Source organism: Lithobates pipiens, unplaced genomic scaffold (assembly GCF_037356315.1).
Source record: "Lithobates pipiens isolate NorthernLeopardFrog02 unplaced genomic scaffold, aLitPip1_a1.2 Scaffold_18, whole genome shotgun sequence".
Classification (NCBI taxonomy): Eukaryota; Metazoa; Chordata; class Amphibia; order Anura; family Ranidae; genus Lithobates; species Lithobates pipiens.
In genome coordinates, this window is record NW_027507758.1 from 97620894 (window position 1) to 97643536 (window position 22643).

A 22643-nucleotide genomic window follows, 5' to 3' on the forward strand; every position below is an offset into this window, starting at 1 on the left:
CAAATGTCTCATCTCAAAACATTCATGCACTTTTTTTTCTAATTATCCGAAGGAGATGACACCAAAAATAGTTTATGATCAAAATGTTGAAACCATAGTGATCTTTTTAGCTTTTGATATTTAAGCTTTTACCCACATTATTTTCAGTCAAAGTAAAACAAACCAGCAGTCTCCAAGGGATTGCATTGCAACTTCCATTAAGATTTGATTCAGTCATACTATGGATAATTGTTTTCTTCCTCCTCATAGACTTGCAGAGCACAGTCTATATATAGCCTCTTGAATATCCTCCACGGTGCACCTTAGCAACCCTGTCAATTAGTGCAAAGAAGCTGGGTAGCATTTGTCGTCTACAGCAATTGTTGCGAGGCAGATCCATTAATATTTAAAACACTTTATTATGCCATTGCCAGGATTAAAAGGAGCAAAAAATGCATTGGGAGAATGAGAAATTATGCTAAAACGAATACAATATGTAGCTTGTAATTATGTGTCAAGCGCCCATTCTTTAATAATACTCTTCTGCTGAAATATTAAAATGGAACATTTATACTATGTTATTTCAAGCAAAAACTTCCAATGTTAAATGACTTTCAGTTCAAACCAGACAGAAGTGAAGAATTTTAAAGCCAATCTTCAGACAAACGGCTTTTAGTAATTTCTGACGTGTAAAAAAAATTACCTTGGCTGAGGTGTATGCCAAATCCAGAATCGCTGTTCTTTTCTTTCAAATGTAAACTTTATTCCCACCAAATGGTACAGCTCTTACTATACTTCTGGCCTGTTGCGGATATGAGAGCTGTGGCCCTCATACACAGACATGCTAGTGTTATTTATCTGTCACCTTTCCCCTTAGCTATTCACAGAATGCTGTGTATTCTGTGAATGGTTCACAGAAATAAATGAGCAGTTCCAACACCTATACACCTTGCTCTTGGAGCAAACAAGGCACCGTAAGTACAAAAATGTATTGTTCCAATCTGTTTTCACAAATATCAGTTTGCAAACTAGTATATGCAAACTTGCCATGGCCAAAGTGTGTTCACATTGGTATCCCAACAAAGAATATGCAATTTATTTTTTTTATAGTCAAGCTCATCAATACTAGTATATACTGTACATCACGCAACTAAAATGAAAAGAGAGAACTCTCATTTTTACTTTAGATATGACAGCTATTACTTGCTATTCAGAGGCTGGAGGCATGTCCAGATTAGGAAAACACATTTGTTAGTGTATTTGCTGCATATACACTATATTGTCAAAAGTATTGAGATGCCCACCTTTACACGCACATTAACTGATTTGGACAGTGCATAAAGACATGGATGCACAAGTTTGGGGTGTAGGAACTTGACTGGCCTGTACAGAGTCCTAACCCCAACCTGATAGAACCCTTTTGGTATGAACTAGAGCGGAGACTGTGTGCCAGGTCTTTTCATCCAACATCGGTGCCTGACCTCACAAATGCGCTTTTCTATGAGAATGGGCAAACATTCTCATAGACACACTCCTAAAGCTTGTGGACAGCCCTCCCAAAAGAGTTGAAGCTGTTACAGCTGCAAAGGGTGGGCCAACTCAATATAGATCCTTACAGACTAAGACTGGGATGCCATTAAATTTCATGTGCATATAAAGGCAGGTGTCCCAATACTTTTGGCAATATAGTGTATGTTGTCATGATTGTGTTCATCTCTGGGAGCACAACCATGATGCTCACAGTACAAAATGGGGTTGATTTACTAAAGGGAAGTAGGCTGTTGAGTAATTTCCACTTTTTGAGGGAATTTTCTCTTTGCTTAGTGAATGAGATGTAAGAAAAATACAGTTTTTTCATTTTTCTTGCACCTTATTGGGCATTCTTTGCAAAGTGGACTTTTATAACATTCATGAAGCAAAGGGGCAATTCCCTTGCAAAGAGCAATCTCCTTTGGAAAGTTAACAGCCTTTAGTAAATCAGCCTCACTGTGTGAGTGCATTCTGAATGTTTAACTAGGTTTACACTAGTATCATTGTCAAGGAGCACACACATTATCTTCTGTTATTCTAAATGCTTTATCCTGAATTGTTTAGGCGCATGTTTCAAATGCATCTCATAATCTCTATACTGTATATGTAAAGCGTGGAATCTATTTATTTCACAATACAGGAAAATACCTTCTGATGGGAAGTTGATGCTCACACTTACAACAGATGCTTGTGAAGGAAAGGAAAACTTTGTTCGATACCTTGAACATGTCCAAGCAGTTATAACTGTAAATTCTACAAGGCGTGGAGACTTGAACATCAATATGACATCACCGATGGGAACAAAATCCATCCTCCTGAGTCGCCGTCCAAGGGACGATGACTCTAAAGTGGGTTTTGATAAATGGCCATTCATGACAACTCATACCTGGGGAGAAGACCCAAGAGGAACTTGGGTTCTTGAGATCGGTTTTGTTGGGGGCATGCCAGAAAAGGGTGTATTGAAAGAATGGACCCTGATGCTGCATGGAACTCAAAGTGCCCCCTACATAGACCAAATAGTTAGAGATTACCAGTCAAAATTAGCTATGTCCAAGAAGGAGGAGCTGGAGGAAGAACTGGATGAAGCTGTGGAAAGAAGCTTAAAAAGTCTATTAACCAAGAACTAGCAACGCATTGCATGTCTACCTTATATTTTCTTTTTCTGAATTTTCAGCATATCTTTCTAACACTTAAATTTCTGTATAGGATACAACAACCTCTTGGTACCATATGTTCTAAATATTTATAGTCATCTGTTCCTTTGTTTGGAATCAAATAAATATATATCTATATATTTTTACAGTGTTACCCCTGATGGATACAATGAAAATTACCGTCCTGTCTGCAAACATGTTCTGTGTCTAGTTTTGTATAGAATCATCTGCCCTTTTTGGAACAAATGCAATTCGAATGCTTGGAGAGAAAGTATAGGTAAAGTAATGGATTATTGGCATTTTACATCATGATCTTGATGCTGTAAAATCTCAGCACATAAGAAGTATTCTTCGTGTCGATAGTTATGGTGCCCAGTAAGGTGTATGCAGCTGTTAATTGGTATTAGGGATTAGGTGAATGAGTGGTTTAAGGTGAGGATCAAGGGTGAGCATTTTTAGGTTAAGCGTTTCAGTTAAAGTGGTTGTAAACCATGTTACACCACTTTTACCTACAGGTAAGCCTATAATAAGGCTTATCTGTAGGTAACGTGAATATCTCCTAAACTTGCACTGTTTAGGAGATATTCTTTGTATCCACAAGTGCCGACATCATCGGCACATGTGCACTAAAGAAATAGCTGGCTCATGCCGTTTCTTCAGGAGCTGTGCCATGGCTCCGACCAGTCACAGCGCCAGAGCCCACAAACCCAAAAACAACTCCGGGAGACATGTCGCCGTTCACATCGGTGTACTTCAATCTAAGGTAGGTATTTCATAATGAGCTAGTATGTGATGCATACTAGCGCATTATGCTTTTGTCTTGCAGGTTGTTGTTTTTTTGTTTTGTTTTTAGTTTACAACCACTTTAAGGGGGGCTAGATGAGAAGTTCTGTGTTAGGGGTTCAGGTTAGATGTACATTTAATTTTTTAAGCGTTTGGGTAAAATATTTAATATTAGGTCGGGCTCAGTATAAAGGTATATGTTAAGGTTAAATGTTAGGTGACGGGTAAAGTGTTATGAGGGTTAGATCATTTTGCATTTCAGGTAAAAATAGGGTCAGGTTTACTATTAAGGCTAGGCTAGAGATCAGGACAATTAGGCACACATTTTAATAAAATTACCAAGGACTATCAGTGTTGGGTTCTAGGTGCCAAAAAAACACTCTACCAATTAAATTAGATATAATTCTAAATGACAGAGATTAATATGGAATTCAAAGTATCTCAAATTGTACACGAATGCTTTAATTAACCTATAATTGAATAGAAAGTTCTATAAATCATTTCAAAGCTACTGAATATTGTGACTATAATCTATATATATATATATATATATATATATATATATGTATATACATATTCACACTGTGTGTGTGGTAGCTTCACCACTCACCACTCACAAAACCCCAAGTAGATTAGTGCTTACAATGTACCTCCTACTGCATCTTTGTTCAGTTATCAGTAAATGAAGCCTAAGCAAATGTAGGGGCACAAAGCAGTAAACGTCAAGTAACATAGCAAAGCCATTCTCCCTCACCTGTCATATTTATCATGTAGCATTTAGGAATCTATGTGAAAAAATAAATAATAAAATAAATAATTCCAAAGAAGTTTTACATTTTTGGCAAATTGCTAAGGACTTATGAACAGTGAATAATAATATTCGTTAAAGACTAGACTTTAAAAAGCTGGCCAAAATTGTTAAAAATTTCATCTTATCCTTGTTGGCCCTGGGCTACTAATAATATGTTCTCTATGACACCATGAACCTGATTTACTAAAGAAAAAGAACATGTTCATTTTTAAAGGAAAATTTCACTTATCATACTAAATACAGCAAAAAAATTGTAAAAATGTGCTTTGCAAATAATACCTAATAATATGCACAGAAAACAAAATGTTTGTTCAACACAAAACATGATGAGATGGTTGGGGAAGCACAATTTTTCATCATGTGATGGTTTTCCTCATTCACTGAGCTAAGTAAAAATTATTGAGCTGACTTCAATCATTCAACCATGTTTGAGAGAAAAAAAATCCTGTTTTTAAAATTTAAAAGTGAAAATTCACTGTGAAAGTCAACATGCTCTTCTCCTTTAGTGTGCTGATTAACTGAAGAAGCAATTTTCACACTATCTTGTATTCACTTCCAATACATATGTGTACAGGAAACTCCTGATTTTTTAATCCTCTTATATGTTGCTGGGGATCTTGGGTAAAATTAGTGAAATTACTCCTTTAGTAAATTAGATCCATTTTTCTCTTCTTAAGATGCAAATGATGTCTTTGGTTAGTTAATCAGCTCCCTCCTTTCTCTCTCTACTTTCTTCTCTGTTATATAATGAGTCTTTTGTAACTCTAAAATAACTTGTATAGTATTTTATCTATATTTATTTAAAAATAATTGGATGAAATATATTCTGTTTATTTTAAAAGTAATATTTGATAAGTTATTTTCTTCAGGGGAATAAGTTTTTTTTTTTTTTTTATGCCTAACTATGCCCGCAACAACTGCCAAATGTGCAATAAAATATCAGAAGATGTAAGACATTGATTTTTTAAGATTGTGCCAGAAAAATATGAAGATATTAAAGCACAATATATATATTTTTTTTCATTTTGTACTGAATTGTTATTAAAACTGTTTAGTGTTCACTATTTGCATACAATATGCAAATATTTAATATTATCTGAGAGCATTTATGCAAGGTATCATATTTACAGCAAGTTCCTTCATATGTACTCAGATGTTTAAATTTCAAAGTCTAAATTGTATTTTATTTGGAAGATAATAATAAACCAAAGGAAATCATGTAAATGAGTGTATGTAAGTGAAGGCGAAACACAAAAAAAAGCACAGAGTATAGTGTGCTACACACACGTGTCACATGTGCATGTGTATGTGCTAATGATACAAAACCTATTATTTTTAAAAATCATCACTTTCTGTAACAAAAATGATTTGGTCTTCATTCCACCTTTGTGAAAACTTCAGATGACCATGTATATTAATTTGCATTCTTGTAATCATGCATTTCTATGTTAAAATGCATTAAATGTCTTATATAGCAGCAATTTTTAAAAAGTTTGTTTATATTTCTTAGATTTCTTATTTTCTAACAGTTAAATACTGTAATAGAAAAAAAGCTTAATTTGCTTTTCATTATTTTGGTGACCTACACTTTGAAAAACAATGTAGAAAAAATTTAATTTAGACTGCAGGTGAAGTCATAAGTTATAAAATAGGAATATATATATATACCTCTTTTATTATTACACTGAAAGTGATTTATTAAAGCTTACATACTTTTCAGCACTACAGTACTAGAATACTAGACTATAGTATATGATAGATATTATAGTGTGCAACCTTTTTTATTAGTCTGAAATTAATTGTGCTAATTTATTTAGCTATGATGCATATTATGTTATATATGGAAATAGTAAAAATAGCTTTATGCAATATTCGTAACTTGTCTTCATGTACTTAGAACTTAATTTGAGATATCAAACAATTTAATTGTTAATTTTAACAATTATTTTTTTTTTTTTTTAAATTAGGACCATGATTTATGAGCAAGAACATACACAGCACAAAAACATATGTTTATGTTACTGAATTTATTAATGAAATCAACGATTGAATTAAAATGTGGTGTGATAGCAATACAGAGCCTGTCACTGATGCCTGTTAGAAGTCAGACTTCTTTTATTGTTTGTTTGCATTACCTATATGAGATCCGCACCCTGGATTTTTTTTTTACAGTTTTATTTTAATCTTTGTTAAAGACCTATTTGGTCAGACTTTGAAAGTCTCTGAGCAAATAAAGCAGTCAAATGCAAATAGTAGTCTATATTCTCTAATGTTAGGGCCAGTTCACACCACATGCAGCCAAGTGAATATTTTTTTCTGCATCAAAAATGTATGGAAAATAGGTTATATTGTTTTCAATGGCATAGTTCACACCAGTGCAGTCAGTTCCAGGGCTTTCCAGAAAAGTAGAACATGCTGCATTTTTCCTGCACTGGACTGTACTTCAAGGTGCTAAAACGTATCATAAACACACTGTAAAAGCATCAAAAATGCACAGGACCCCAGTACAGTGAGAAAACAAGAAAAATGAAGAAAAAACGCATCTGGAATGGATCCAGAAATGCATCAAAAATGCACCGGAATGCGCCAAAAATACGTTAAAAATGCGCATGCATTTTTGCATGCATCCGGAACAGATCAGGAGTGTGTTTTTGTGGTGTGAACCAGCCCTAAAAAGATAACCAGTTGCATAATATTTTATGTGTTTTTTTCTGTATTTTCTTAATTTACAGGAAATGGAAGCAAATGAACATTACTTTCCTTTTTTTTTTTTTATGTTTTGGATGTGCATGCATGCAAACCTTTTCTTTTTTCAGTAGTTGTGCAGGTGCTGTGGGAGGACACATTAATCTCTGTGACCCCTGGGTTGAGCTTCACTGACAGAATCCCCAGACATCATAGACTTTTTCTCACTTCTTAAGTAGATGAGAGCCTTTGGACATGTTAGCAAAGGGCAGCGTACCTTCAGTCTGTTTTTGGCTCCTCACACCCTTCCCTGCAACCTCTTCACCTTTTAACACTGCTCACAGTTTGGGAATTTACATCAGTATATTGTACTAGAGTAAAGCCTGTAGTTGGAGCAAACAAGTATATTTTCACCTTTGTGGCAGCTGACATTCTTTACTCACATAATACCTCTGTTCAATAAGTCAGTCTGCAATTTGCCCCTATAATAGCATCTCTTTGATGTTGCAGTGCAAAAAAAAAAAAAAAGCTGGATAGAAACCTGAAATCCAATTCCTAAAGATTATTTCCTGTAAGAGAAAAAATACACTAATGTGCAAAAGTTTTAGCCCTTGTACACACGGTCGCAGATTCCGACAACCAAATCCATCTGATTTTGTCAACGGATTTTGTCCGAAACTGTTGCATACACACGGTCGTACAAAGTTGTCGGAAAATCCGACGTGATTACGTTATTTCGTTACGACGGGACTACGTTCACGCTAGTAGCCAATAGCTTTGGTGTAGGAATTTGATCTGAGCATGCGTGGCACTTTGTCCGATCGGAATTCTCTACACGTGATCGGAGTATGTCCGATCGGAGCATTTTGTCTGAAAATTTTACCAACAAGTTACTATACTCCGACGGAAACAGTCCGATGTAAACCACACACAGTCGGAATATCCGACAAAACGTTCCGATCGGACACATTACGTCGGAATCTCCGACCGTGTGTACAAGGGCTTAGGCAGGTAATGCTGTAAATTAGGAATGCTTTCAGAAATAGAAGTGTTAATGGTTTATTTTGTATCAAATAACAAAATGGAAAGTAAATCAACAGAAGAGAAATCCAAATCAAATCAATATTTGGTGTGACCACTCTTTGCCTTCAAAACAGAATCTGTTCTTCTAGGTATACTTTCACATAGTTTTTAACCACTTCAGCCCCCAAAGAATTTACCCCCTTCCTGACCAGAGCACATTTTGCGATTCGGCACTGTGTCGCTTTAACTGACAATTTCGCGGTCCTGAGACGTGGCTCCCAAACAAAATTTATGTCCTTTATTTTCCCACAAATAGAGCTTTCTTTTGGTGGTATTTGATCAGCCTTGTGGTTTTTATTTTTTGCGCTATAAACAAAAAAAGAGCGACAATTTTGTAAAAAAAATCATTATTTTTTACATTTTGCTATAATAAATATCCCACAAAAATATATAAGAAAAATAATTTTTTTCCTCAGTTTAGGCCGATACTTATTCTTCTACATATTTTTGCTAAAAAAAATAGCAATAAGCGTTTATTTACGCAAAAGTTATAGCATTCACAAATTAGGGGATAGTTTTATGGCATTTTTATGATTTTTTTTTTTTTACTGGTAATAGTGGCGATCAGCGATTTTTATTATGACTGCTACATTATGGCCGACACATCGGACATTTTTGACACATTTTTGGGACCATTGTCATTTATACAGCAATCAGTGCTACACAAATGCACTTATTCCTGTGTAAATGACAGTGGCAGTGAGGGGGGCTAACCACTAGGGGGCAGTGTAAGGGTTAAGTGTGTCCTGGGGAGTGTTTCTAACTGTGAGGGGGCGTGGCTAGATGTGTCATGTCACTGATCTCTGCTCCCTATCACAGGGAGCAGAGATCAGTGACACTGTCACTAGGCAGAACGGGGAGATGCATGTTTACATTAGCATCTCCCCGTGCTTCCTCTCCGTGAGACGATCGTGGGTATCCCTGCGGCGATTGAGTCCGCAGGACCCGCGTCTCAACTCACGGAGCTTGCTGCGCGCCCGCAGGCAGCCTCTTAAAGTGCAACGTACAGGTACGGTAGTTTACCTGTACGAGTCCTTCTGCCGACCTATATCGGCGTGAGGCAGTCGGCAAGTGGATAAAGAATGTTAGCAGGTAGAGTATTCCAAACATCTTGGAGAACTAATCACATATTTTCTGTGGATGTAGGCTGCCTCACATCCTTTTGTCTCTTCATGTAATCCCAAACAGACTTGATGATTTTGAGATCAGGGCTCCGTGGGAGCCAAACAATCACTTTCAGGACTCCTTGTTTTTTATTTACACTAAAGATAGTTCTTAATGATATTGGGTGTATGTTTTGGAGTTCTACTGCCAAATAAACTTGGGGACAATTACATGCCTCCCCGATGGTATGGTATATTGGATAAGTATCTGGCTGTATTTCTCAGCATAAGGGACACCATTGATCCTGACCAAACCTTCAACTCCATTTGCAGAAATGCAGCACCAAACTTGCAAGAAACCTCCACCATGCTTCACTTTTGCCTGATAACATTCACTATTGTACCACTCTCCAGCCCTTCGGTGAACAAACTGTGTCTACAGTCCTCTACTTTTGCCTTTTCTTTGTGCTTCTTCAAAAGAGCTTGAACATTACATCTGGAAACCCCAGTCTGCTTGCAAAATCTTTGCCTGGGAGAGACCTTGCTGATGCAGTATAACTACTTGGAGTTATGTTGCTGTGCTCAGGTTGCCATGGTGTATGGCCTGTGACATGGAACTATCTTCCACCTCACTTTGGTAGCAGAGCAGTGGTGATCTGTGCACTATGGGCGCATGGGCACCGCCCCCCATTCATGTGCCCGGCCCCTTTCAGGACACCGGACACACGCATTGATTCCTATGGCGGGGTGGGAGGATGTGGTATTTTTTGAAGCATGTGATTAGAGAAAGAGGTTATAATAGGCTTCAAAATAGGGTGGGCTCAGGGCACAGAGAGTAAGCCCTGATCCCACCAAATTGTGTGACCATAGCGAATTAAGTTTTGCTATTTTCACACTAACCTTCCTCCCCATCAATCATAAGGCAGGACGTCAGACCTGCTTCCTGATTGGCCGAAGGGTCAGGCCACCCCATTGGATGCCTGGCGCTTAGGAAGGGCAGCGAGGAGACTCGTGCTGGAACCGCCGCTCTGAGAGGATCTCCAGCCGACAGTACTGCGGTAAGTCCCCTTATGGAGCCATGATGTGCGTGGGGGCGATGCTGCCAGAGCCGTGAACCCCACAAGTGGGGGGGCAGTGGGCACCATGGCTGCATATGATGGGCACAGATGGCTGCATATGAAGGGCACAGGTGGCTCCATTTGATGGGCAAGTCACTGCATTTGATGAGCACAATGGCTGCGTTTGATGGGCAAGTGACTGCATATGATGGGCACAATGGTTGTGTTTGATGGGCACAAGTGGCTGCAATTGATGGGCACGTGGCTGCATTTGATGGGCACAATGACTGTTTTATGGGCACAAGTGTCTGCATTTGATGGGCAAGTGGCTGTGTTTGATGGGCATAAGTGGCTGCATTTGAGGGGCACAGGTGGCTGCATTTGATCGGCACAGGTGGCTGCATTTGATGGGCACAATGGCTGCATTTGATGGGCAAGTGGCTGTATTTGATGGGCATAATGGCTGTGTTTGATGGGCACAAGTGGCTGAATTTGATGGGCAATTGGCTGCATTTGATGGGCACAATGGCTTCATGTGATGGGCACAAGTGGCTGCATTTGATGGGCAAGTGGCTACATTTGATGGGCACAAGTGGCTGCATTTGATGCGCACAATGGCTGCATTTTATGGGCACAAGTGGCTGAATTTGATGGGCAGGTGGCTGCATTTGATAGGCACAAGTGGCTGCGTTTGATGGGCACAAGTGGCTGCGTTTGATGGGCACAAGTGGCGGCATTTGATGGCAAGTGGCTGCATATGAGGGGCACAGGTGGCTGAATTTGATGGGCACAGGTGGCTGTTTTTGATGGACACAGGTGGCTGCATTTGATAGGCACAATGGCTGCATTTGATGAGCAAGTGGCTGAATTTGATGTGCACAATGGCTGTGTTTGATGGGCAAAAGTGGCTCCGTTTGATGGACAAGTCACTGCATTTGATGAGCACAATGGCTGCGTTTGATGGGCAAGTGACTGCATATGATGGGCACAGGTGGCTGCATTTGATGGGCACAGGTGGCTGCATTTGATGGACACAGTGGCTGCGTTTGATGGGCAAGTGGCTGCATTTGATTGGCACAAGTGCCTGCATTTGATGGGCACAGGTGGCTGCATTTGATGGGCACAGGTAACTGCATTTGATGGGCACAGGTGACTGCATATGATGGGCATAGATGTCTGCGTTTGATGGGCACAGGTGGCTGCATTTGAATGGCACAAGTGGCTTTGTTTGATGGGCACAATGGATGCGTTTAATGGGCACAATGGCTGCGTTTGATGGGCACAAGTGGCTGCGTTTGATGGGCACAAGTGGCTGCATTTGATGGGCACAATGGCTTTATATGATTGGGCACAAGTGGCTGTATATGATGGGCACACGTGGCTGCGTTTGATGAGCAAGTGGCTGCATTTGATGGGCACAGGTGGCTGCATTTGATGGGAACAGGTGGCTGCATTTGATGGACACAGTGGCTGCGTTTGATGGGCAAGTGGCTGCATTTGATTGGCACAAGTGGCTCTGTTTGATGGGCAAGTCACTGCATTTGATGAGCACAATGGCTGCGTTTGATGGGCAAGTGACTGCATATGATGGGCACAGGTGGCTGCATTTGATGGGCACAGGTGGCTGCATTTGATGGACACAGTGGCTGCGTTTGATGGGCAAGTGGCTGCATTTGATTGGCACAAGTGGCTGCATTTGATGGGCACAGGTGGCTGCATTTAATGGGCACAGGTGACTGCATTTGATGGGCACAGGTGACTGCATATGATGGGCACAGATGGCTGCGTTTGATGGACACAGGTGGCTGCATTTGAATGGCACAAGTGGCTTTGTTTGATGGGCACAATGGATGCGTTTAATGGGCACAATGGCTGCGTTTGATGGGCACAAGTGGCTGCGTTTGATGGGCACAAGTGGCTGCGTTTGATGGGCACAATGGCTGTATATGATTGGGCACAAGTGGCTGTATATGATGGGCACACGTGGCTGCGTTTGATGGGCACAGTGGCAGAGTGAGGCTGCAATTGATGGGGGGAGGGTTTTAGTATTTTTAAGTTTGTTTGGGCCCCCCCCCAAAAAAAAACTATTTGGAGCACCAGTCGCCATACATATGAAATTGATGTATATTAGCACCTGCTTGATATAATTGGTTAATCCTACAAAAGCCTTGATTTTGTGCAAGTGTACAATGTGCGCAAGTGTAGGAATTGATGCTGGTTTGAAGCCAAAGGGTAGTCACACCAAATATTTATTTGGTTTTGTTTTTTCTTCTGTTCGCTCACTTTGTATTTTGCAAACTGACAAAAATAACCAATTAAAATATATATTTTTGAAAGCATTCTAATTTTACAGAATTTCTTCCTGCCTGCCTAAAACTTTTCACAGTATTGTACATTACTTTCCTTCAGACAGATACTTGTCCTCTGTCAGCTTAGAGGAAAATTCTGCAAGATGGTGTGTTTTTGGTACAGCCACAAAGTTTTTCATGTATGCATGCATGCCCAAGTTGAATGAATAAAATGAAACGTTTTGTTCTGCTTTAAGTCTTTTTTTAATTTAACAAAAAACTCTACCGAATGAATTTCTAACTTCTATTTCTATTGTATTTGTACAGGGTGGTAGTTATTGGTATCATTGGCTGTCAAGCGAACTAAAATATAAAAAATAATAATAATAAAAACAGATACCTTTAATAGCTTTATTAAAAAATAACTCCTTTATCAACAAAAATGTTGTTGTTTTATAAACAAATTATTATAATAAGCCATGCTGTGAATACCCTAAATCAGGGGTCTCAAACTGACCACCCTGCAGCTGTTGCAAAACTACAAGTCCCATGAGGCATTGCAAGGCTGACAGTTGCAAGCATGACTCCCACAGGCAGAGGCATGATGGGACTCGTAGTCTTGCAACAGCTGGAGGGCCACCAGTTTGAGACCCCTGCCCTAAATACTCCATATAACCAATATAACCAGCAGGTAATAAACATCACACTCCCCAGTGATCTTTAAAGCGGAGTTTCACCCAAAAGTGGAATGGCCGCTTTAAGCACCCCTCCCCCTTACATGCCAAATTTGGCATGTAATATTTTTGGGGGGGAGTGGGTTACTACTTTAGAGAGGGACTTCCTGTCCCACTTCCTCCTTCCGTCCACTGACCACCTAGGTGACTCCTCCTCTCCCCTAGGCAGTCCCTCCCTCTCAGAAATCTTCTGGGACACGTGACAGGTCCCAGGCGATTGCCTGTCCACTGGGAGAGCACACCGTGACTCACCCACAGTTCCAATGGATTAACTGCAAGGGAACACATTATCATCTTAAAATAGGAAGGACAAGATCCCCAGGTAAGATACATTGCTACAGATTCACAAAAAATTATTGTTGGAGAAATCTATTTACACTCAACTGTATAGCCATGACATACTGAAAATAGATTTTGAGTTTACATAAACTTTAAAGGAATTTATATGTGATTTTCATAATTGTCAATGCTTGCACTTCTGTTTTTTGTTATTCTTTTAAATGTAAAGATTTTTAACTATCTGCTGGACATAAAATAGGTTATATATACTATCGTTCACTACCTCCTCTCCTAAATATCAGCCACGAAGGGAGTGTATTGCTTTATATATATCAGACAAATCATGGGGATTAGTTTACTAAAGAAGTGGAATCTGTTTACAAAGCAAAGTGGATGTTCAGTGAGCTTAATTCACTTCGATCAGCCGATTATGTACTAGCAAAAATCCAGCTTTTTAATGTCCTTTAATGTCCTCCTTAATGTCCCTAATGTCAATGTAAACACGGGTTCACTTTATTTCCTAACTTTCACTTTACAAGGTCACTTTTGACAGCACCCAATGCCCATTGTCTCCTGAAAAATGTATAGTTGTATGCATGCTCACTGGATGCTCAATAATGTTATATACCTCTACATAGCAACAGTAAACCTCAAAACTGGGTAAAGTAAATAAAGATACAAAAACAGATCCTGCTTGAGATTGCAAATCTTTATTGGGAAACAAATTAGCCAGATCCAACACTAAAAACTATATCAGTTCACTGAACAACACAATCACTTTAGAGCTATTGGCTTTCATGGAATAACAGAGGAACTCTTGTTATCTTGATTATGATATGCAGCTTAAAGTTTCAAGATCTGTCTGATATACTCTATTACTGCTGAACGAAGTTGCTCCCTTTTCAGAGCCTAAATAAAATATTCCTCAAAGTATGATCTACTTCCATTTCAAAGGAGTGCATTTCAGTTTCAGTAAACACATCTGAAAATCAATAAAATATATCTTCTCTAAGGTGTCTCAAGAGCTTGATATTGATATTATTTTTTTCTTGTCTTTTCAATCATGGTTTCTACAATCATGGCAGTTTCTTCATAACTCTTCACTCTGTCATCAGAAATTTTTTCAATTGATTCAACTACTTCAACTTTTTCATAACTCATAGAGCTTGGAAAATCTCTTCCCTGGAAAGGCCTCAGACTTCTTTCTTCTTTGTTATTATCACTTTGGCCTCTGCTAAGTCTCTGAGTTTTTACGGAATTGGAAGTAGAACCTCCTGATCCATGTTGTGTGTTGTCTGGTCTAGTGACATCTGGTGGCTTCTTTGCTTCCTTTTTATTCTCTGGTTCCTTGGGATCTTGGTCTTTTTTCTCATCGTCTTTCTCTTTTGGTTTGTCATCATCCCCTGCTTCTGCTTCTGCTTCTGCTTCTTTGTTCCCCTCTGAACTAGCTTCATCTTCTTCACTTTCTGATGATTCTGAAGGTTCAGGTAATTCTGGAATAGGTAGTACAATGTCGTCACCTGGTAAAATATCAGGTATGATGGTAACAGTTATCCTACCTCCTGCTTGTGGTGTGGAGGAGCAGAAGCAAGGGTCCATGTAGCTAGATTCGCCTGTAACTAGAACATAGCGGCCTTTGGTGAAGAAATCTGGAGAAGGCTCTGGTTTCTTGTATCCTCTTATTCGATCTTTTACTATATTACATAGCTTGTCAAATGCTTTACTTATCTGTGCGCCATCTGGTACATCTTCTGGAGATAAATCATGCTCATACCTTTCAGCTTCTTTTTCAGCTTTGCCATAAGCAGAATCACCATGCTTCATTTCAAATTTCTTGTCTACACTTTCCTGCATTCTCTCTATGACTTTGTCCTCGTTGCTAACATCACTTTGATCCATGGATAGCTCTTTTTTCCTTGACATTTTCTTTGTCACACCCTTTTGCCTTGGTTTGGCTGTAGCTATATCTTGTATAGCCAGTGTTATATCTAAAAATCAATAAGGACTCATCAGCGGTTGTTCAAGCTTCAACATTTTGTATACAAGTAAGTCATAAATGTATGGCAAACTTTTGATGCATGCAATATTTTTAAGACAACAATAAACAAAAGAACCTCTCACAATGTTTTTGTGACTTATTTGAGTTATGTTTGAAGATGAAAGAAAATAATATGCTTCAGATGTGCCTGAATTTTTTTTTCTTGCGCAAGACACATAAATGTCTGATGTGTCAGAATTATTGTGTCGAATAAATAGAGAATATCAAAGAAAATCAAACACCTAACACTTTTGTGCTCATGTAAAACTATTAACTAAAAATAACTTCACATAGTCAAGCCGAATAAACTACTGTATTTTTACCTGAGTACTCAATTCTAAAAGGATTGTCACTAAAACACAATTACAGATTATATAGGAACCCGGGTATAAAAAGAAAATCCTTTTTTCTTACATGTTCTGCATAACATAATGTTTTACTTTGTTAAAGGACACCGAACGGAGGACACTCAGAATGAACAAGTTCATCTAATCTGACCTTAGTTCACACATCTCCATAGATTGTCACATGTTTGTGAATTCTCTTCCTTATGGTTTTATATATATATATATATATATATATATATATATATATATATATATATATAGATATATATATATATATATACATATATAACCATAAGGAAGAGAATGTGTGTGTATTATAATACATAATTTGCCAACAAGCCTAGCATGAGCACTTGTAAATGAACATCTCTGGTCGTGATACTAAACCTCAGCAATCACCTAAGAGTAATTTTATTCCTCATCTACAAAGCATTTTAACCACTTCAGCCCCGGAAGGCACTGTGTTTCTTTAACTGACAATTGCGTGGTCATGCGACGTTGTACCCAAACAAAATGTATGTATTTTTTTCCCACAAATAGAGCTTTCTTTTGGTGGTATTTAATCACCACTGCATTTTTTGGGGGTTTTTTTGCACTATAAAAAAAAGAGTGAAAATTTTGATAAAAACACAATATTTTTAACTGCTATAATAAATATCCCCAAAAAAACAAAAAAAAACAAATGTCTTCTTTCTCAGTTTAGGCCGATATATATTCTTCTACATATTTTCGGTAAAAAAATTGCAATAAGAGTATATTGATTGGTTTGCACAAAAGTTATAGTGTCTACAAAATAGGGGATAGATTTATTTTTTTATTTTAATTTTTTACTAGTAATAGGGGCGATCTGGGTTTTTTTCAGGACTGTGACATTGCGGCAGACAGATCGGACACTTTTGACACTATTTTGGGACCATTGACATTTATACAGTGATTAGTGCTTTAAATAGCTACTGATTACTGTATAAATGTCATTGGCAGGGAAGGGATTAACACTAGGTGGTGATCAAGGGGTTAAATATGGTCCCTGTATGTGTTCTAACTGTAGGGGGGATGGGACTGACTAAGGAAGGAGACTGATCAGTGTTCCTATATACTAGAAACACACGGTCTGTCTTCTCTCCCCTGACAGGATGTGGATGTGTGTGTTTACACACACACATCCCCGTTCCTGCTCTTTCAGGAGTGATAGCAAGTGCGCCTCTGGACGTCATGGCCGCCAGGCACGCTTACGGGTGCCTCAGTGATGCGGTGGGTGTGCGCGTCTCCTAATCTCCTTAAAGCGGCCGCTGTACAGCTATGGCGATTCGTGCAGGGGAGCCATTCTGTCACCATCAATCGATGGTGGGTGGTCTGGAAGCGGTTAAATGTGTATACATCGTCAATTGATGGCATCAATTCCCTTATGTGGTCCAGAGACAAGAAACATTGGGTTTGCTTTATTAATATCAGACTGTTCACTTTACATGGAGGTTTTCACTTTGCAAAATAATTTTCCTATACCTTAGTGAATGAGATGAAGCTCTGTTGTCTTTCATCATCCATTCATATACAAGCAAAATTACTGTTTCTTATTTTATTTTCCTTGCACGTGGTCATATATTCTTTGCAAAGTGAATTTTCACCACAGTAAGCAAAAACTTTGGATGACTGCATTCCCAAAGACAATGTAAAAATAGCTTTATTCTAAAAAGAGTCGAGGAGGGGTAAAGGGGGTTATAGTACTGTCTAGATAATGTTTTCATTTTTCTTTTTTTTTCTGTTTTTCTTATTAAATTATACTCGTTGTATGGATGTATATTTATTGCCCCCTTCTTCCTGGCACTTTAAAACCCAGACTCCTGGCTGGAAGGAATATGTAATGAACTGTTGGCAATGTTATTTGAAAAAGGTGTTTTGTATAGTCTGAAAATTTAATAAAGATTAAAGTAAAAAAAAAAAAAAAATAGCTTTATTGGCAAAAAGGTAAAAGTATTACAAAACAGACATGTAGACAGGGGAGGAAGGCAAGGGGTTGACACATTTCACACCATATGGTTTTGATAAAGCACGTTTATCGTGTGAAACGTGTCAACACCCCTCCTTCCTCCCCTGTCTACATGCCTGTTTTGTAATGCTTTTACCTTTTTGCCAATAACGCCATTTTCGCAGTGTCTTTGGGAGTGCAACCATCCAAAGTTTTTACTTACTTTGAGTTCTGTGGCAGTGACAGGGCATGCAAACCTTTTAGTATTTGTTAACACACTACTATAATAGCCAATGGTTGCACATTACAAAGCAGTGTCTAAATATAACTGCATTTAGATAAAAATGCTAAATACCTTTTTTTAAGCTTCATATGGTGGTCACATCACCGCAAATCCTCCATTTATCCCTGTTCCCCATAGCAGGGAGAGTGTGTTTCTGTATGTCAGATGGGCATCACACACAGCAGCTTCTCCTTCCTGCATAGAGTTAGGAGACACTGTGCCTATGCACCGAATGCCCATACCACCCATAGTCAGTTTGTCTGCCATGCCCACACCCAACCCTGCTGTTTTGATTGATAGCGGCTTCCAGCATGAAGTTCAGGCAAATGCATCGGCATACCGTCCTGTAACTCCAAGTGTGGTGCGCAGCTACATAAACTGAATATGCCACCACTGATCTGCTTGATCGATTGATTGATTGATTGATTTAAAGTGGTTGAAAAGTTTTTATCTTAATGCATTGTATGCATTAACCACTTCAGCCCCGGACCATTTGGCTAGGTCAAAGACCAGTGGACTTTTTACAATTTGGCACTGCCCTACTTTAACTGGTAATTGTGCAGTCATGCAGTGTTTTACCCAAATTCAATTTGCATCCTTTTTTCCCACAAATTCAGCTTTCTTTTGATGGTATTTGATTGCCTGTGCGATTTTTATTTTTTGCGATATAAAAGGAAAAAGACCGAAAATTTTGAAAAAAAATTATATTTTCTAATCTTTGTTATAAGAAAAATCCAATAAACTCAATTTTAGTCATACATTTAGGCCAAAATGTATTCAGCCACATGTCTTTGGGAAAAAAAATTCAATAAGCGTATATTTATTGGTTTGTGCAAAAGTTATAGCGTCTACAAACTAGGGTACATTTTCTGGAATTTACACAGCTTTTAGTTTATGACTGATTTCTTGAGGTGCTAAAATGGCAGGGCAATACAAAACCCCTCCAAATGACCCCATTTTGGAAAGAAGACACCTTAAGTAAATTGCTAAGAAGCATGTTGAGCCCATTGAATATTTTTTTTTTTGTCCCAAGTGATTGAATAGTGACAACATTTTTTTTTTTTACAAAAAGTTGTCACTAAATGATATATTGCTCACAGATGCCATGGTTATATGTGGAATTGCACCCCAAAATACATTTTGCTGCTTCTCCTGAATACGAAGATACCACATGTGTGGAACTTTTTGGGAGGCTAACCACATACGGGGCCCCAAAATCCAAGCATCGCCTTCAGGATTTCTAAGGTCGTAAATTTTTGATTTCACTCCTCACTACCTTTCCGAGTACATTGATACCAAACACGACAGGCTTTAAAATTGCGCACAAACGTGCATCGGTGACAAACTACATACATTTTAAAAGCCTTTAAAAGACTTTACAGGTTACCACTTTAGATTTACAGAGGAGGTCTACTGCTAAAATTACTGCCCTCGATCTGACCTTCGCGTTGATACCTCACATGCATGGTGCAATTGCTCTTTACATATGTCGCCAGACCGACCCTTGCGTTTTCCTTTGTGTGAGAGCAGGGGGGAACAGGGGGTGCTTTTTTTGCGTTTTATCTTATTTTTTTAATTATTTTTTTTTAATCATTTTTATTGCTATCTCAGGGAGTATAAATATCCCCAATGATAGCAATAGGTAGTGACAGGTACTCTTTTTTTGAAAAAAATTGGGGTCTATTAGACCCTAGATCTCTCCTCTGCCCTCAAAGCATCTGACTACACCAAGATTGATAAAATCGTGTGATAAAATGCTTTCCCAATTTTCCAATGGCGCTGTTTACATCCAGCGAAATCTAAGTCATGAAATGCTCATAGCTTTTGGTTTCTTAGGCCATAGAGATGATTGGAGCTGTTTTGGTCTCTGATCAGCTCTATGGTCAGCTGGCGGAACCACTGCCTGCATTCTCAGGTTCCCTGTTGGGACAGGAGAGCCAGAGAAATCCATGGAAGACGGTGGGGGGGGGGGTCATTCCCTCCCACTGCTTGTAAAAGCAATCTAGAGGCTAAATAGCTGCTAGGATTGCTTTTATGTGAAAGCCAACTGCTGGCTGAAAAGAATGATACCAAGAGGTATCCTAAACCTGCAGGCATAATTTTGGTATAACCACTCAAAATCCAGCAACATACCAGTATATTGCTGGTCCTTGTTGGGCATATATTGTAATCTTTTTTTTCAATACACCAGTCACCGTAGTAATTTGGACAGTTATGTCTGCATGATGGGAGGTAAGAACGAAAACATTCTTATCATACCTCCACTTCACAGGGAGCAAATTATTACATCTCAAGCAGGCTCTCCCCCCAGCCTAAGATGGGAATCTACAAGCCACTGGCGAAAGTCCCGGCGATTAGATCACATGGTGCCACATGCGCCAATTTGATGATCAAACAAGTGACTAAAAAGTTTCAGGCTTGTGTAATAATTGTCCACATACAAGTGGTACCCCTTTCCGAATAAGGGTGACACCAAGTCCCACACAATCTTGCCAGCGCTTCCTATGTAGTCGGGGCAGTTCAGCAGCTCTACGTGACTATCTCTTCCCTCGTAAACCATAAAACTATATGTATAGCCTGTGGCCCTGTCACAGAGCTTATACATCTTGACCCCGTATCTGGCACGCTTGCTGGGAAGATACTGTTTGAATGACAAGCGGCCAGAAAACGTAATCAGGGACTCATCAATTCAGACAACTTGATGGGGAGTAAAGAAGGCTGCAAAACGTTGGTTGAAGTTGTTCACTCACTCTTTTTAGTTATGCCCATGAGGAGGGATAGGCCCAGGAAGGTCTTAAATTTGGAGACCCTAATTGGTCTCCAATCTCTGGCAAGGGTCACCTGGGGATTAGTGGCGATGTATTGACCAGCATACAAATTACTTTGGTCCACAATAGATCTATAGAGATCTTCTGTGAAAAACAGCGAATAAAAATCAAGTATGTAAAATCAACTGTTTCCACATGAATGCCGGGTTGGCCAGTGAATGGGGGAAATACGGGTGCTGCAGAAGTGGTGGGTTCCCAATTAGGATTGGCGAATGCAGAAGGAAGGGCACTATGGTCTTGATGTGCCTGTCTTTGTCTTCTTGGTGGCAGCGGGACACTACTCGTGCTTGCCACCTCGCCATCTTGAACTTCACTTATGGGACTCGCCACATCACCTAGTGTTACTGCAGTGCTGGCTGTATGATCAGGATGTACTAGGCAACTGGTGCTTGCCAGTTCACCAGAAGGAAAAGTGGTGCTAGTACTGGCTCTCTGCTCCATACGAGGGGCCTGCGGTTCTTGCACCTCAACGACAGCAGAAGAAGATGGGGGTCTGGTACGCCTGACCTTGGCAGGGACCACAACTCCATTGTCAGAGCCATCTATCAGGGTACCACTGTCGTCTACAGGATCACATTCTGAGCCTGAATCTGACAGATGAGTGACTTCCTCTTCACTATCTGTCATTCTCAGAAACGTGTAGGCCTCTTCACTAGTGTACCTTTGATTTGCCATTTTGGGCTCTAAAGACTAAAGACTCACAGGTAAAAAAGCTACTGACTGTTAGTGACTGATTCAAACGCTACCAAAAAAACTGTTAGCGTTCGCAGGGCTGAGGCATGACTCTGCAAACGCTGCAGTTATATGTGTTGTTTTTTTGTAAGTGGCAGTGATCAATTTGATACTGCACTTGGGTGGGCTGGGCTGGGCTGGGCTGGGTGGAGGGGCTAAACGCAAGTGCTAACAGGTATCTGGGCTGATCCCACTAACACTGCGTTTTTGGGAGCCCTAAACTGCTGAGGACGCTAATATAGTTCTGATCAGATCAGATATTGATCTGTTCAGACACTATACTACTAAGGGAGGCGTATGGTGCGTGCGTGGGTGTTAGCGGTACTGGCACTAACCTGACGCTGCCTGGGTCAAAAATATGGCGGGCGCCCTGACGCTATAAAAAAATAACTAGCTAAACTACGTCACCCGTGACACTTATACTGTGATCACAGGTGACGGGGTAATCAAGGGGTTAAATCTTTATTGGGGGTTGGGGGGTCCCTAGACCTATCTGGGCCTAAGACTAATTACCCTAACACTTATTAGTGTCACTAATGACACTAGTACAGCGATCAAAAAATAATCTAATTGCTGTACTGGGTGACACAGTGACAGGTGGTGATCGGGGGTAAATTATGTGCCTACGTGACCTGGTGTCCATGTAGTGTTGTGCAACTCACTTTTCTGATGCTTTCTTCTCTCGGTCTGGAAAGGAAAAGACCAACACGGGGGATATGACAGTTACACAGACAGGGGAAGGATATCATTCGTCAGGAGCGATCCCCAGGTCCAGGCCAGATTTTATTGGCCTGGGGATTGATTGGTTTCTGATCTAATCCAATCGTTGCGGCCAGCAGGGGGGACGTGAACGCCCGACGTAGCATAACAGCGATTCGCCTGCCTGTGCAATTCTGCCGCAGTGCAACTGCGGCGGCTGGTCAGGAACAGGTTAAGATAAAAAGCCTTCTGTGTGCAGCAGC

General features: G+C 39.6%; 2 protein-coding genes across 2 annotated transcripts in view; one reads left to right on the forward strand and one right to left on the reverse strand.

The window, feature by feature from the left end:
* Positions 1 to 5738, forward strand: part of PCSK2 (proprotein convertase subtilisin/kexin type 2) — a 302085-nt gene extending 296347 nt beyond the window's left edge. Inside the window, exon 12 of the mRNA XM_077485936.1 lies at positions 2150 to 5738. Within this exon, the coding sequence (XP_077342062.1) occupies positions 2150 to 2636 (487 nt within the window). The 3' untranslated portion in view covers positions 2637 to 5738. The remainder of the gene's footprint in view (positions 1 to 2149) is intronic.
* Positions 5739 to 14181: 8443 nt separating this feature from the next.
* The window catches only part of BFSP1 (beaded filament structural protein 1), a 68975-nt gene continuing 60513 nt past the window's right edge, over positions 14182 to 22643 (reverse strand). Inside the window, exon 8 of the mRNA XM_077485935.1 lies at positions 14182 to 15475. Within this exon, the coding sequence (XP_077342061.1) occupies positions 14526 to 15475 (950 nt within the window). The 3' untranslated portion in view covers positions 14182 to 14525. The remainder of the gene's footprint in view (positions 15476 to 22643) is intronic.